Source organism: Populus alba, chromosome 18, assembly GCF_005239225.2.
Source record: "Populus alba chromosome 18, ASM523922v2, whole genome shotgun sequence".
NCBI lineage: Eukaryota > Viridiplantae > Streptophyta > Magnoliopsida > Malpighiales > Salicaceae > Populus > Populus alba.
Window position 1 is genome coordinate 8,488,712 of NC_133301.1, and position 15,947 is coordinate 8,504,658.

The 15,947-nt window shown below is 31.6% G+C and overlaps 2 protein-coding genes across 2 annotated transcripts; one reads left to right on the plus strand and one right to left on the minus strand.

Moving 5' to 3' along the window:
- The first annotated feature begins 3,538 nt into the window (after positions 1-3,538).
- On the plus strand, positions 3,539-6,458 carry LOC118054207 (asparagine--tRNA ligase, cytoplasmic 1). Its single transcript, XM_035065693.2, has 6 exons — positions 3,539-4,123; positions 4,276-4,866; positions 5,300-5,556; positions 5,636-5,765; positions 5,887-5,945; positions 6,076-6,458. The coding sequence occupies exons 1-6, from the start codon at positions 3,638-3,640 to the stop codon at positions 6,257-6,259; spliced, it is 1,707 nt and encodes a 568-aa protein (XP_034921584.1). The 5' UTR covers positions 3,539-3,637; the 3' UTR covers positions 6,260-6,458.
- A 6,270-nt stretch (positions 6,459-12,728) lies between these two features.
- Positions 12,729-14,675, minus strand: LOC118054145 (large ribosomal subunit protein eL31). The gene is made up of 3 exons (XM_035065605.1): positions 14,555-14,675; positions 14,361-14,483; positions 12,729-13,206 (listed from the first exon to the last, which is right to left on the minus strand). Exons 2-3 carry the CDS (start codon positions 14,441-14,443, stop codon positions 12,927-12,929), a joined length of 363 nt encoding a protein of 120 aa, XP_034921496.1. The 5' UTR covers positions 14,444-14,483; positions 14,555-14,675; the 3' UTR covers positions 12,729-12,926.
- Between the last annotated feature and the right edge of the window lie 1,272 nt (positions 14,676-15,947).

A 15,947-nucleotide genomic window follows, 5' to 3' on the forward strand; every position in this document is an offset into this window, starting at 1 on the left:
TGATCTCAAATTTTATATGCGTTGTGATTAGAAATTTAAAACCTAGTATATAAAACTTGAGAAATTTTCTAAATTTATTTGACTTGAAATTCAGTTATAATATGATTATGATCTGTTATGACAAGTTTTAATCCCAACCTTGATTACCATAGAAAACGATCTCCAAATGAGCTCAAATTTTATTTTGGGTGCGATTAGGACTCCTAGAACTAGTATACTAAATTTCAGAATTTTATTAATTTTTTCGATCCAAATTCTCCCTTGTTTGTGTACTGTGGCAGATTCAACAAAAAATGACTTTTGGACTTTTTTTTTTGTACTCTTTATGCTATTAATATATTATGAGACAAAAATAAACTAAAATAACACCTTTTTGTTATTTGCTTTGAGGATGAAACATGTGTAGATTCCACCACCTAGTGCAAACAACCATGCAAAAATAGGAATTCATGTGAGAAATTGATTTTAATAGTAATTTTGTTGTTCGATTTGGAAGAAATAAGAAGTTCCTCATTGTTTGTTGAAGAGAGAGAGTCTTATGATTGGTTGTTTAGTGTCTTTATTTGTTATAATACTAGTCCATAAGCCCACGCTACGCCACAGGCTGGACAAATGTTTTTCAATATAAAAAAATATTAAGAGCTTGAAGAATTCTTTAATTCTTTTATTCAACCTGACTTAATGGGTCAAATTTGAAATCTCGCAATCTAAGTATTTGCCTAACTCGAGTTTCAAACTAAATTGTGCAAAAGTTAGCCTGAATTAAATTGATTGATTTCATGGATCCAAATGCAATCTTGATAATTGGTAAAAACATGGCTTAACTTTAAACAAAATTTCAAAATGAAAACTCTTTTAACAAAAATTATTGAGACAATGACATATTGGATCGATCTCAGTCCGCCAGTGGATTGTGTCATGTACTCTATTGAGTTTACTAATTTTTTTTTTTATTTTTTTTTAATTATATGATAAAAATATATGGTAACAAAATTGAACACCAACCTAAAAATAAAAACTTATTTGAGACAGTAATAACCCTGTGAAAAAATAAATCATACAATTTATTCCTCAACCAGTCTAATACTGAAGGATAAAATCGAGAAAAATCTATTAAAAACAATTAATGAATAAAATACCAACCTAATACCATAGTTATCATAATCGGCCCATTAACCCAATAAACCTAGGAAAATTAAAAACAAATTGGGGTTTTAATTTCTCACGTTAAAAATTTAAGAAATAATTCATGTGGATGTATGTTATACCTGTTGTAAATAATGAATTTTAAAAGATTACTTCAAAAGATTTTTTATCCCACATTAAAAAAATATTATTTTCTCCTTTTAAGTTGAAGTATTTAAACCAAAAAAATTTTCTTATCTCATTTTGGAAAAACACAACTTTTTTCTTATAAACATATAATATATATACTAATAGGCTTTCAATCCTACATTAAAAAATCAAAAGTTTCTTTTAGTGTTTATATAGTGAACTTTGATAAGAGTTAGTAACTAATAAAGAAAAGATGGTAGGCTTGTGCCAATAATTTTGGGCTGAGCTAATGAAAAACCATCAATTCACCCCTAATGCATGCAAGACAACACCTATGTTACATGTACATTACCCTTTTGTCTTTCTTGACAATTTATTCTATTCCACATTCATGCCATATAAAAAATATGCCCCTCTGGCAATTCAATAATCCTTTCGTCTATTAATTGATTTATTCAACCTGTTTAGAAAAATTGTAACCTTAAAGAAATCACCACAATCTAATTAAAATATAAACCCAAAATTTATTTTTAAAAAATAACATATCAAATAGTGCTTATCATTAAAAAAAAATCAAAATTTATAAAGAAATAGAAAAGCTAGGCTAGCCAAGCTTAGAGTTTGGCCTATGCCTAAAAGCCTCGTATTTGGGCTTTTATTATTTTTTTGTTAGATACTAGGGCGAATGACAATTTAAAAAAAAAAGAAAAAGAAGTGGTAGGCAACATGTCGCTTATCATACCTAGATTCTGGCCACCATAATGGTCAGAAATCAAGGTGGCTAGTTTTTTTTGTTCTTCTAGAAACCCATTCTCTACCTAAAACACCTAGAAATCACTCTAATAAATTTTCTAAACCAATCCTTAACCTTCAGAAGCACAAAAAACCGGTCAAAAATCCAAAATCAACCCAAAAACCAATTTCTTTCCTATCTCAAAACTAGTTTTTTTTAAAGAACTTTCAAGGTAAAAAAACACTCAAGTCAAACTTTCCCAATCATATGGAACTATTTGGAACAAAAATCTAATGTTTTGATGGTCAGAATCAAAGAAATGATATTTTTTTCTCTCTAGGCTAGATTCTAGCCATTTTCTCTATCTCATCTCACACACAAAGGATTTAAAAATGATAAAACTAAAGTTTAGTATTGAAATGTAATTGTTAAAAATGCAAAGAACCGGCCATCTTATAGCAAAAAATATATAGGGGACAAGAATATACTTCACACATAAATTTAAACGCACCACTCATGTCACTTTTGTTTTGCACTCCCCTGTCTTTGAATTCAACCTTCACACATAAAAAAACATTCAATTAAGTTTTAATTTGGCTTAATTATCCTAAAACAAAGTTCAAGAATGAAACTGAAAATTTTTAAAAATCTTATTATTATAATCTAACAGTGAAATATAAAAGGAAAAATAGTAAAATAATATACATTGAAAGAGGCACATAATTTATATTGGGATACTGTGGTCATTTCATTATTTTAAAATTTGTTTTTTAATCAGGTTACAAATTATAATTTTTTAAAATTTAAAAAGCAAATGTAATTTGTATTAATTATTGAATGTCATAGATAATTTTTTTCTTTAAAAAAAATTACAGGACTCCTAACATGAAATTAAATATTTTAATATGTATTTATTTCTAAACTTCCCCCGTTTAATCTGTAGTTATCAAGTTTTTTTAATATTTTCTGACATCTTTAGTAAACAAACAGATTAAATTTTAAGTTTATAATAGTTCTTCTGTACTGTAATAAGACATAAACATGTTAATAACAAATTGCATATTTTTACGTTAAAAAATAATTTTGACCCAACCGTTGACTAGTAGTGACGGAATGCATGGGCTCCTAGGAGAATCCAAAGATACCAAGCGTTAAGAATCCAACCTAACCTTTAAAGGGAGGGGCACTTATTCCCTCATGATCAACGGACACGGAAAGAACCGATCAAACGCTCTCTTCAGCATGGTAATAAATCAGACCAAAGAATATGATGACACGTATGTTATTTACTATGGTCCTCACTGTCCTTAGCTTATTTGAAAGTTTAATTATGATAACTTTTTAAAATATATTTTATTTATAAATATATTAAAAAAATTATATTATATTTTTTAAAAATTACTTTTAACAACAACAAATCAAATAATTTAAAAACATTTAAAAATATTAATTTTAAATAAAAAAATTAAATCTTTTTAAAATACTTTTAAAATAAAAAACAAACCGTACTTTAATCTTCTCTCTCCTTTTTCACCCAATCACCAATAAAATGTGGAGGGAGTGCATGGAAAACTTGATTTAGGGCATTGTTACAGTTCACTCTCCCTAGACCAAAACCTTAGCCAACCAATGGGAGACCCGGCCACGCCGCCAGCATCAGAACTCGCAGCGATGGCCATAATTGACGGCGCATCTCTTAAGCACCCATTTTCCGACAGAGTTCCGGTCCGATCCATCGTCTGTCGTCCCGATGGCGGAGCTGGACTGGCCGGGAATCGAGTCCGCGCTGGTGGGTGGGTGAAGACCGGGAGGGAGCAAGGGAAGGGCTCCTTCGCATTCTTGGAGGTGAACGACGGGTCGTGTCCAGCCAACCTTCAGGTTATCGTGGATGCTGGTGTAGAAGATCTGAGCACGCTTGTGCAGACTGGGACTTGCGTGTCCGTTGAGGGCGTGCTTAAGGTCCCTCCTGAGGGTACAAAGCAGAAGATCGAGCTCCGTGTTGAAAGGGTGCTCCATGTAGGCCCTACCGATCCTGCAAAGTACCCGATTCCCAAAACGAAGCTCTCTCTTGAGTTTTTGAGGGATCATATTCACCTTCGGCCCCGAACTAACACGGTATTATAGAATTCTTGCTTCTTTGTTTATTCTAGTTTGTGTTATTGAATCCTACTAATTCTTGTTTTGAAAGCATAGGCATATGTATGTAGGCACTATCGTTTTTTTTTTTTTTTTTTTTCATTATGTTGTTGACAGATGTTTCTTTGTAGATTTCTGCAGTTGCTCGAATTCGCAATGCACTTGCTTTTGCCACACACTCTTTCTTTCAAGAGCATGGTTTTCTATACATTCACACCCCAATTGTCACCACAAGTGATTGTGAAGGTGCCGGTGAAATGTTTCAAGTTACTACCTTGATTAGCGAAGCTGAAAAGCTCGACAAGGAGCTGATTGAGAACCCTCCTCCTACAGAGGCTGACATAGAAGCTGCAAGGCTTACTGTCATGCAGAAAGGTGAGATTGTTGCTCAACTCAAAGCTGCCAAGGCAACCAGGGATGATATTAGTGCTGCAGTCGCAGGACTAAAAATAGCCAAAGAGAATCTCTCAAGGCTGGAGGAAAGAGCTAAGCTTAAACCTGGTATCCCTAAAAAAGATGGCAAGATTGATTATTCTCAAGATTTCTTTTCCCGTCAAGCTTTTTTGACTGTCTCTGGCCAACTTCAAGTAGAAACATATGCCTGTGCTGTCACTAGTGTCTATACATTCGGACCGACCTTTAGAGCTGAGCATTCTCACACTTCAAGGCATTTGGCTGAGTTTTGGATGGTGGAGCCTGAAATAGCATTTGCTGATCTTCAGGTATATTACTATGTGCTATTCTAATTGGTTTATCTGGCTTTTGTACACTCTTAAGACCCTAGATCTCTAGAGTTTGTGCCAGTAATTGCAGGATTTGGTCTTCATTTAACCGAATTGTTAGTGATGTGTTGTTTATCAACGAATTTACTTAACTACATGATTTATATTATATGCTATGGATCTGTTCAGCTGTCTCATAAAATATGGCGTTGGGACTACTATTTTGTGTTTATAAAAACACTATTTTTGAATGAAGACCAACATCTTATGTATGAAGCAAAGGTTAATTCTTTTAATGTCTCTCTGGTTTTTACTAAAGTGATGGAATCATTTGTGCTTGACATGGAGTAGGATGCTCGCTTCCCTATTTGTTTTGTATATATGTTATGCAAAATATATTTAAGTTGTGAGCAGATTTTGCATAATTTTGTAGGATGACATGAACTGTGCGGAGGCATATGTGAAATATATGTGTCAGTGGCTTCTCGACAAGTGTTTTGATGACATGGAACTTATGGCAAAGCTTTATGATAAAGGTTGCATTGATCGTCTAAGAATGGTTTCTTCTACCCCTTTTGAGCGTATTTCTTACACAGAAGCAGTGCGACTGCTAGAGGAGGCAATGAGGGGTGGTAAGGAGTTTGAGAAGAATGTGGAATGGGGGATTGATTTGGCATCTGAGCATGAAAGGTATGGAAATCTGCCTCCATAGCACATTCTGTCCATTTGATTTGCATGCACCAATGGCTTGGTTTGTCTATGCATACAGATACTTGACAGAGGAGATATTTAAGAAGCCTGTAATTGTGTACAACTATCCGAAAGGAATAAAAGCTTTCTACATGAGGCTCAATGATGATTCAAAGACAGTGGCTGCTATGGATATCCTTGTACCAAAGGTAAACCTTTCCCTGCACACATTTTAAAGTTTGTACGCCATGTGCTCAGTTCTTACATGTAACATGGTAGTTATTTGCCTACCTCTTTTCCCATTCAAATCGGAGTTGTGGTTTATTGCAGGTGGGAGAATTGATTGGTGGAAGCCAAAGGGAGGAGCGCTATGAGGTTATTCAGCAGAGGTATGGGGAGTCTGCTTGAATGGTCCAACATTAGATTATGCAGAGTAACATGCTCCGTTGTTTTTCTTTTAACTGTAAGTCATGCCCTGACGAGTGCCTTTATTTTTTGTTGGGGCACTCTCCATTGCAGAATTGTTGAGATGGGACTGCCTCTTGAGCCATATGACTGGTACCTTGACCTGCGACGTTACGGGACTGTAAAACACTGTGGATTTGGCTTGGGCTTTGAGAGGATGATACTCTTTGCCACTGGAATTGACAATATCAGAGATGTCATCCCATTCCCCAGATACCCGGGCAGAGCAGATCTGTGATATTTTAGTTGATAGTATACACAACAATGTTTTCACTCTGCCTATAGAATTCAACAGTCTCTGCTGCTCTACTTCCCAACTTAAATTGTTTAGTTTTTGATGCAGACCTAATTTGCAAACTCAAATCATAGGTGATGAAGTTTTCTTGTTTTGTAAGATGTCTTTTATGCTAAATGGTCAACGATGCTGCTTGAGATTTTCTTCCGGCGATATTTGTCTGTCTCCTGTTGCAGTTTTTGGGTGCTTACAGCCTGAACTAAGGCCAACTCGTATACCAGTATCACTGAAACTAACTGGCTGATTCTCCCGGTTACTTGATTCGAGTTTGCTTCCTGCAACATTTGTTCTTACCTGTTACACCTATTGTTTTCTGTAAATGAACAAAAGATATTAAAACATTTTGATTATATTAAATTTTAATTTTTTGATTGTTATGTATTTTGTTTTGATTTTTTTTAGTTTTTTTAATTAAATTTTTTATCTATTAAATTTGTTTTTAAATTTTTTTCATTACAATTTATTTTATTTAAAATAATTTATGAAATAAATACATCTTTAATTTTTTATTTGTTAGATTTAATTTTTATTAGGATGGTTATTATTTATTTATTTTAAATATTTAATGAAATCATATTTTTAAAAAAATTTAATTCTCCTTTAATTTTTTAATTTTATTTTTTAGATTTGGTTTTTATATTTTTAATAAACTTAAAAATTATGGTGGGATATAGTAATCTTGTAGGAAATTGAAATGATTTGAAAACATAAAAAAAATTAAAAAATTAAATTGAAAAAAAATAAAAAATAAAAAAATTTAAATTTTTTTTAAATATTTTTATTTAAATTAGATTCTTATGCTTTGTTGTGCTGCCCTATGCTTTGATTATTGTGTTATGAAAAGGAATATTTAAACTATTCAGCATTAAATTATGATATTATAATGTGAATAAATATATTACTATGTTATTTGAATTAAATTGACTACAAGCACAAAAAATTATTATAATATCTTTAATAGCTAGATTAATATAAAAAAGATAGATACTATTTTAAATTTTATATAATTTTTTATTTGTATTTCTTTCTATTTGAAAGTTCTATAAAAAATAATTAATTTATATATATTTGACACCAAGAATAATATGTAATAAGATAAAATCTTCATTGCTATCCATAATTTTTTTATATATAATTATGTATATATAATGATAAAAAACAAATGCAAGGTTTCTTTAAATAACAATTACAATATTGTTTCTAATTAAATTTACTTGAGATGAAACTTGTAATAAGACAACAACTATTTCTATAAAAGAAGTGGGATTTTAGATCTTAACCCGAAAAAAAGAAGCATATGAGTTTTGGGGAGAGTAGATTTCAAGAATCTTAAAGTGAAGGAAATGAAGAAAGAAATAAACAAAAGTAATAAATAAATGAAATAAATAAAAACCTTAAAAGAGAAAAGAAGAATAAATTGCAAGAACTTGAATATACGGGGCTAACGATCTTTCACAATGATTGTGGTGTCCTTTTAATAATGTAAAATGTGAATTATATTTAAACACATAACTTTAATCCTAGATAAATGTTGATATAAAGTAAGAAGATTTTATTGAATCCTAATATAAACTAAACTCTTTTTTTTATTGATGATACTACATAAATCCTGAGCTAATCTTATGAATTTTTTAAAATAAATTATTCTATTAAGGACTTATATTCTGAATAGAACTAAGCCTTATGGTTTCTTGTGTGCATTTAAAATCTATTATTCAATCGGTTTTTCTTGGCCAATCGTGATTCTTAGTCGATTGGTCAAATGCTTCCTCAAATCTTTTAGTCAATAGGAACTTTTCCAATATGATCAATATACTATACTCAATCAATTGCAACTCTCTTTTCTAATTTGTTAGATCAATCATTGTTCTTATATATTTGATGCATGGATATTTATTTTTGAGTAAAGAATGCCTCCTATATTCTTTCATTTGATTATTTTTATAATCGAAATCGATAAATCAAACTAATCAAAAATGATGTGGCAAGGGATATTATTCAAACAAAATCAGCGGTTATGTTTTAAAATATGTTTGACATGTCAAATGTTGAGATGTGCTTTGTATTTTCTTGAATATGTTTCTATAAAGTGTACTTTTTAACTATTTGTACACAATAAACAACTTAAATTTTGATGTTATTGAGAATCAACAACAATAGAAAAAACTTTATAAATTAGTAATAGTCTAACTATTAGGCTTAATGTATAAGCAATATAGATCTGGAGAGCTTTCTACTTGTGATTTCCAAGTTGATCCTTAGTTTCCATGGAAATCTAAACAACATCTTGAAAGATCTTGAAATTGTTTGTAAAAGGTCCTACAAACAACCTTTGATCTCTTGTCTTCAATATTTTTATAGATAAGAACTATTTTAAAAATACAAACAACATTTGAACCTTTTGTTTTAATATAAACCCTCTATTTGTACTTAATAAAAAAGTTCAACAATAGTTTTATCTTCACTATTTTATGTATTTTTAATCATTTTGACTATAGAGTCTATTTCTTTTCTCACTATTACACCTCTATTATATATCATCTATTACTTATTGAACGATAATCCTTACAAGGATGATGTTACAAAGATTAAAGGCCAATTTATAGTCCAACCTATTTTGAGCTAAAACATTCATTTTTGTATTGTTTCTGCTCATTAAAAAAAAATTAAATTGGAAAATCTTTTTACTAAGGTTCAAGGCCACTGTATATTTGATATTTAGCTTACTTCTATGTATAAATAATTCCTGTATTTTTTTTTTTTTATGTTATGGTCGGTCACCTTGTATGATAAGTAAGACAATTGTATACTCCACAAAGATGTTTATTATAATTTTCTTGTGCCCATAATTTAGCCTTATCATGATTGATACACCTTTTATATATAACATTACTAGTGATCAAAGCTTTTGGTGTGGTGGAAGGCCTAATCTATTGTGTTTTTCTTTTACTAATAAACGTTTTTTATTCAAGTGTAGCCACTGTATTTGTTTTCTTAGCACAAGAGCCTGAGTGTTTTTTATTTTCATAAATAAATTTAAATTCCATGATCGGTATCAATTGATGTTGATTTTTTTTGAACTTTTTATCAAATTATAAATCACTCATTGTGACCTCATTTAATTAATCGAATAAGTATATTCTCTTTATTGGAAAACAAATAAGTCCATAGGATATAAAAAGGTTGAGATTTCCTTGCTAGAAAGTAGTCTATATGGCATTGATCTTCCCAATTACAAGTTGACAACTACAAGTTAAGACAATCATCAATAAAGTGGTTGGGTCATGTAATTCGTCTAAGACTATCTATACATTTGTGAAATAAGTGGTACCTTGTGACTGATAACGCCCATATTATGTTGTGCTTGCGATGATATCTCTTATGTGGGTATGTGATATTTAGAGTGAGATTGAGTATTTCTAAATATTTTTATTGAAGTTCTTGTTATTTCAGAATATCTTAGGAATTACTTTAGATATGTATAAGCCCATAAATTATAGATCTATTTTGACATAACTCATTTTGTATTTGAGTTAATTGATCAGACTTGGCCTATATAATTCGATTCTCCACCATAATCATCATGATATTATTGTGGCAAGTTGTATTTATTGCGTTTTTCATCTCCATTAGAGAACCCTCGTATCAATGTTAGAAATTTTAACTTATATTATGATACTCATATAGGAGCCACCAATACTGGAATTTGCCGTAACTAATTGTGACCATTAAATGATGCCATGTGATTCATAGAAAAGATATGCATATGGTTATGTATGAAGCACCAATACACCTGTTACAATCTATTTTTGGGTTATTCTCTAAATTTTATTATTTTTTTCTTCCCCATAAAAAAAATAAAAAATAAATAACAATAGTAAGAAAACTGATATTTTGGCAAAAGCAGGCTGAGAAAGATTCCAAATAAACAAAAAAATTAAGCTGTAATTTTGAATGGAACTGCAAGCTTAATCGTACCCCATTATATCTATGACTGGAAAGACAATGTAGATTCAAGATCAAATTAAATGATTATTGGACATATTTACATAAAAAATAAGTCTGGAGATATAATTAAATTTTTAATGGGCCAATTTGATTTAATCATGGGTCAAATTAAAAATTAATTATGTTTAAGAGTTAATTTGGATCAAATTAAAGGATTTAATTAAGTGCAAGGACTTAATTATACTTTAAATGGGTCAAATTAATTTTATTATGGACTTAATTGGTGAACAATTAAGTTTTGGAGCCCAACTTGGACTTAATTGAATATTAGAATTTTAGGAGATCAAATTTAATTTTATCAAATCAAAGGTAAAATTGCAGGAAAATCAAAAGTTTGGGGTCAATTAAAGGCTAAATTGAAGAGATTCAAAGTCAATGATCATTTTACAAAAGGTGTCAAACTATGAAGACTTAATTGATTGGAATCAGAGGTGAAATTGAAGAAAATTAAAAGTTTAATGGTCAATTTGCATAAATCCAAGACTAAGGACTAATATAAAAAAAGAAACTGAAATTCGAGGCTAATATTAAAGTTCAGCAGGGGCAAAATTATGCAAAGTGGTTGTCTTTTGCTTCTTATGGTATTTTTCTCTCATAAAACGAGTTAAGAAATTCTTCATCCATGCGACTTAATGTAACAATAACGATATACCTGTTTTTAAATTAAATTGATTAGCTAAAGCATTTGTCATGTCAAATATGTTTTAAAACATAATTAACTAATTTTAGAAGAACAATGTTATTTGTCACATTATATTTGGTTAATTTGATTGACTGATTTCAGTACTAGTTTGATGGGTTTAAGATTCCTTCATTGAAGAAATAAAGAAAGATGGGGGCATTGTTTACATTTAAAATAAACATGTATGTGTCAAATATAGAGAACATTAATTATTCACCGCAAAGTAAGGGAATAAAGCTGAAATCAATTGTGAGTCAGAAGAATCAGTTGGAATACTCCTTGATTGACTAAGAGTATTTAAGAAGTACTTGAGCATTTAACCAAGCAATTAGAAGTCACGATCAACAAAAAAAAAAATGATTGACCAGCGGGGTTCAATGCACGCACAACCAGAAAAATATAATTTTATTTAAAAAATTAATGCTCTCATAAAAAGTAATAAGAAGTAAGAAACTAGACCAGTACTCACTTGTGTATTGATAAAGAGGTATTTAGTTTGGATTAGAATTCAATAGATCTTTTTATTTCACATTAATACATGTGTAGAATATGTAAGTAGGATATAAACCATGTAATAGTGTAAATAGGACCAAAATATTATTATAAACGACGGTCAATCCCACATATTCGATTTTCTACAAAAGTTTCTCCACATGAATTTTATTGCTTTCTCTTACTGCTTTCCTTTATTCTTTTTGTTATTTTCCCACACTTTAATTCCTGAAATCTTCTGTTCTTTGAGTGTGTTTTCTTTACAAGGCGTTGTTTTAAGAACAAATTACTCTTACTGAGAGTTTGAGGTCTAAAATCCCTGTTTTGTTTGATTAGAGGTAGTGTGATTGAACCAATCTTCAACCTACCTTTTCATGTTCCGCTTTACTGGAATTGAACTCAACAGTGTGGCTTTCACGCAGCAGCAGGTTGGCTAATGAGAACTACTTGGATTGCTAACTTTCTTGTACCTCAAGGAGAAGTTTTGGGCAGATCTCCACCACCTGTTTTCTTGTAAAAGTAAAGCACTGCTCGATGTTTTAAGAGTTGTAATTAGTTAAGTGCAGAGTTGGCTTCTGTTATCTTACGAAAAGCCAATATCGACATTTTTCTACCACTTAGCGAATGATCTTAACAGTTCTCCACCTTTTTGTAATCTCAAATCCTATTTGTGCTTGGTTTATCTGCATTTATCAGGAATGCATTATCTCAAGTGTAGCAGACCGCTGCCACGTCTAACAGTGGATCAGGATCACGATCAACTTCTTTGACAGGTAGCGGCTAGGATGACAGGTAGCACCCACAAAGAACAGAGTAAATTACCACGATTCTAGTCCCTCGAGATAGAGACAGAGGTGAGGTCCGTGGGACGAGACAAGCTTGCTCCCATTATCTTCTTATCTTTTATCCTCTCTGCAGGGCCCAAATTCCAGAATTTAATGTTCTTCTCCTTGTTGCTTTAGTGCTCAAATTCCAGAATTTAGTGATTGGTTACTGAATGTGTCCATATTCGATATGACTGCCTCTAAATTGTGTCAGTTTCTTCTGCAAAAGCCTACTTTCACCAGAAAGTAAGCGCACACCGAGTTCGGAAGAAGAGGTGGGAAGGCACAGCAGAAGCCACCCAGTTTTTCACCACCAATCGAAAGTGGTCAATGGAATGTCATGGACGCATGGTACGATGGAATGCCAAAGCTCTATATGTTCCGGATAAAAAAGGAAAAAGGAAAATCAAGGCAAAGAGCACTAGCAATTAACCTCAATAACAACAACCACAAGAAGGAACAAAGTCTAGCAATCCAGATGGTAAATAAAAACGATACTAGTTATCTGAATAAAACTGATCTGTCTGAAAGCACTCAACAGTTGACCAGACTCCCATTAAACCTTTAGCCTAAAATGGTGTTTCTTAAAACACTAGTAGAAGAATCAATCATCCTCTTCAATAACCTTGGTACCAAGCCCCTTCGTTCCTTCTGGTGGGAGTTCTGCAACAGTTACAAGGGAGTAGAGCTCTTCCTTTGCATCTTCATCATCATTTCTCCTGCGAGAAATGCGAACCCTGATCCTCCTTGGAACACTTCGAATCCCTCTGCTCCAGATGTGTTTGTTCAGCTTCACATCCACTCTCACATCCTTAGTTCCCATAGCCTTCAGAGCAAACTTCCTAATCTCTTTTATGGCCTTAGGAGCCTTCTTCTTGAAGGTGCTGTTACACAAAATCAGACGTAATATTTCAGTGCTTAATAATAGTTTATTTGACGTCACAATAGAAAATTGCAATGAACTAAAGATTCCACATATTCCTATCCACTAGGTTTAAAGGCAGCAATTGACAATGGGAGTATAACACCATCCAAATCCATGCAGAAACATCCTAATGATATGTAATAGCAGAATGCGTGCAAACAAAAGTGTATCAACAAAGATCAATACCTAACTTTGGTGAAGGAAAAATTATGCACACCCAACAAAGTAGAAACAATTTTTCTTATTGCAATGAGAATACAATAATTTTTGTTCCCGCACAAATCATCAGCAGCCCCATGTGCACAAGGAACCAGGTGACTAAAGGAATTGCTAAGGCTCCCAACCCATGACTGCTTGCACGAAGAAAGAAACATACAACAGGGTGAACTAGGCATGTTAATAAGCAAAAAGAAAAATTAAGGGGAAATTACTTGTAGTGCTTTTAGATCAAGCTCAGTGCCCATTTACGAAACTATTGTAAAAATCCTGAAGTAGAAATCCATGGAGATGCCAGAAAGTAAACTATTCTATAACCATGAATGAGCTGTAACTAAACTGGCATTACTGTCCTCCCTCCTCCCATGTGGTCTCAAGTTTGAAACTCTCCTTTGTAGCCCAAAAGGGAGGAAGGTCACCGGTCAACAGAAATATCAGTGGTTCTTAACTTCCAAACTTTCCATTGTCGTCTAATCAATCATTTAACAGAAGAAAATTGGGAGAAAATACCTTTGGATTTTGTATTTTGTAAATGGTTACAGCACATCTCTCGAAAAGTGATCATATTATCCCATAAAACTAGATTAAACCTTTCGCAATCCAGAATCCTTAACGGAATTCCACTTCCTTCTCCCTTCTCTAAATGCGAATACATAACTATTCCAAAGCCTGTAATATATCCGGTGGGAAAAACTAAGGCATTGCCTCATCTCTATAACGCACCATCATTACTTACAAATACCCATTTTTATAGAACCAACTTTATTTACAAACAAAAATGAATATAGCCAAATAATAAACTTTGAACCTTGAAGCAGCAAAAATTGCACAAAAAGAAATGTAAGAAGAGTAAAAAAAACACATCATAGCCAAAAAGAAAAGAGAAGAAAATAATACCAGCCATGTAAACGCTTGTGGAGGTTAATGGTGTATTCTCTAGTGACCACCTCCTCCTTTCTCCCCTTTGTTTTCTCCACCATTTTCACTTTCTCTTTCCCTTCAATGTGTTGACTGAGTTGCCTGCATTACAAATTTGCAAAGATCAATAATAAACAAAATAACTCGAATGTAAGCGAGAGACGGAGAGAGACCTTAGTGGTTCAAAGAAGGCAGATGTTTGGGAGAGAGGCGCTACCGAGGCAGAGCTTCCACTTAAAATGGCCCAAGTAAGAAAGAAAACCCTAGCTTGTCAACCGTCAATATTCATCTATAATAAACGAAATGACTGTTTTATCCTCTCACTTGTTGTTATGGACGTCCGTCGCAAGGCTCTCTGGGCCTCTGGACAGCAGGCTTTTGGCCCATAATCAACCACAAGAGTCAATACACTTGTTCACTTTCCATTTATACCCATCTGCTTAATATTATGGGCTTCGCCTCAATTAATTATTGTCCTTTTCTTTTCAAATACAGGCCGAATACAAAACAGCTATTTTCAAGTAGTTTTTATTAACATAACCAAAAGTAAAATATTTTTTAAAATAAGTTATTTCATTTGCAGTATATAACCATACTCGTATTTCTAATAAAATAACCAAATTAATTATAGGATACGAGAAATACAATTAACCTAATTAAATGATACTTTAATCAATCTCGTGAATTATTACAAGTTCACTTATTAAATTTGTATTGAAACATAAGTGTAGTAAAATTAACTTCGAATAATATTGAATTTTTCAGATAATTTATCTTAATTAACCTCATTTGATAAAAAATATTCTTCCAAAAATTTCATTTCATAAATTTTATAGATACATATTATTGAAAAATAAAAATCTGGAAATTGTTTTCTTAATTTAAGGAGAGAAATTGATTTATTAATCCTTAAATTTTTAGAACACTACACAATCTCAATGAATATTTTGCCGTAGATCTCAATGAGCAAAAAACTTTAGGCGATTGATAGAACTTTTATCTCTAACAAAATTCCAATAATGATTTATTAAAATTTATTCTTGGAATTTCTTGTTATACGTACTAAAGACACTTGTCACTCTAAATTTAAGCGATAGATTATTTCATTCCTCTGAATTTTTGATTTTCTTACATCCAAAGTTTAATGGCTTCATGATTTCTCAATGGAAGTCTTGCTCCTTACAATAATGTGTCACAACTTAGATTAATCTTTCATTAGTTGACTCAAAATGCGTTTGAAAATTCATTAAAAGGAACTTCTCCATCTAATGTTTCTAATAATTTTATGATTTAAAGTTTTAATCTTTCAGCATTTTATTCCTATAATTATGTTGGAATTATTGTTTTTTAATATCCAATGTTCTATGGCTCAACAAAATTTTAAGTTTTTTTCTTCTGACACATAAATGTGTACTAAAATGTATATAAAGTTTTTATTAATCAACTTCAAATTTAATTTAAAATTCAAGAATGAAGAATCTTTTCTTTAATTTTTTTTTAATAATAATTCAGTGAAACTGAATATTAAAAAGTTATTTATATTAAAATTTTATGAGTTATTTTTTC

Bases quoted from the DNA above. Each gene is read 5' to 3' on its own strand.
- LOC118054207 (XM_035065693.2), top strand. From the start codon at position 3,638: ATGGGAGACCCGGCCACGCCGCCAGCATCAGAACTCGCAGCGATGGCC. The intron at 5,557-5,635 runs GTATGGAAATCT...CTATGCATACAG, and splicing joins TTGGCATCTGAGCATGAAAG to ATACTTGACAGAGGAGATAT. The intron at 5,766-5,886 runs GTAAACCTTTCC...GGTTTATTGCAG, and splicing joins TGGATATCCTTGTACCAAAG to GTGGGAGAATTGATTGGTGG.
- LOC118054145 (XM_035065605.1), bottom strand. From the start codon at position 14,443: ATGGTGGAGAAAACAAAGGGGAGAAAGGAGGAGGTGGTCACTAGAGAA. The intron at 13,207-14,360 runs GTATTATTTTCT...TTTGTGTAACAG, and splicing joins CACAAGCGTTTACATGGCTG to CACCTTCAAGAAGAAGGCTC.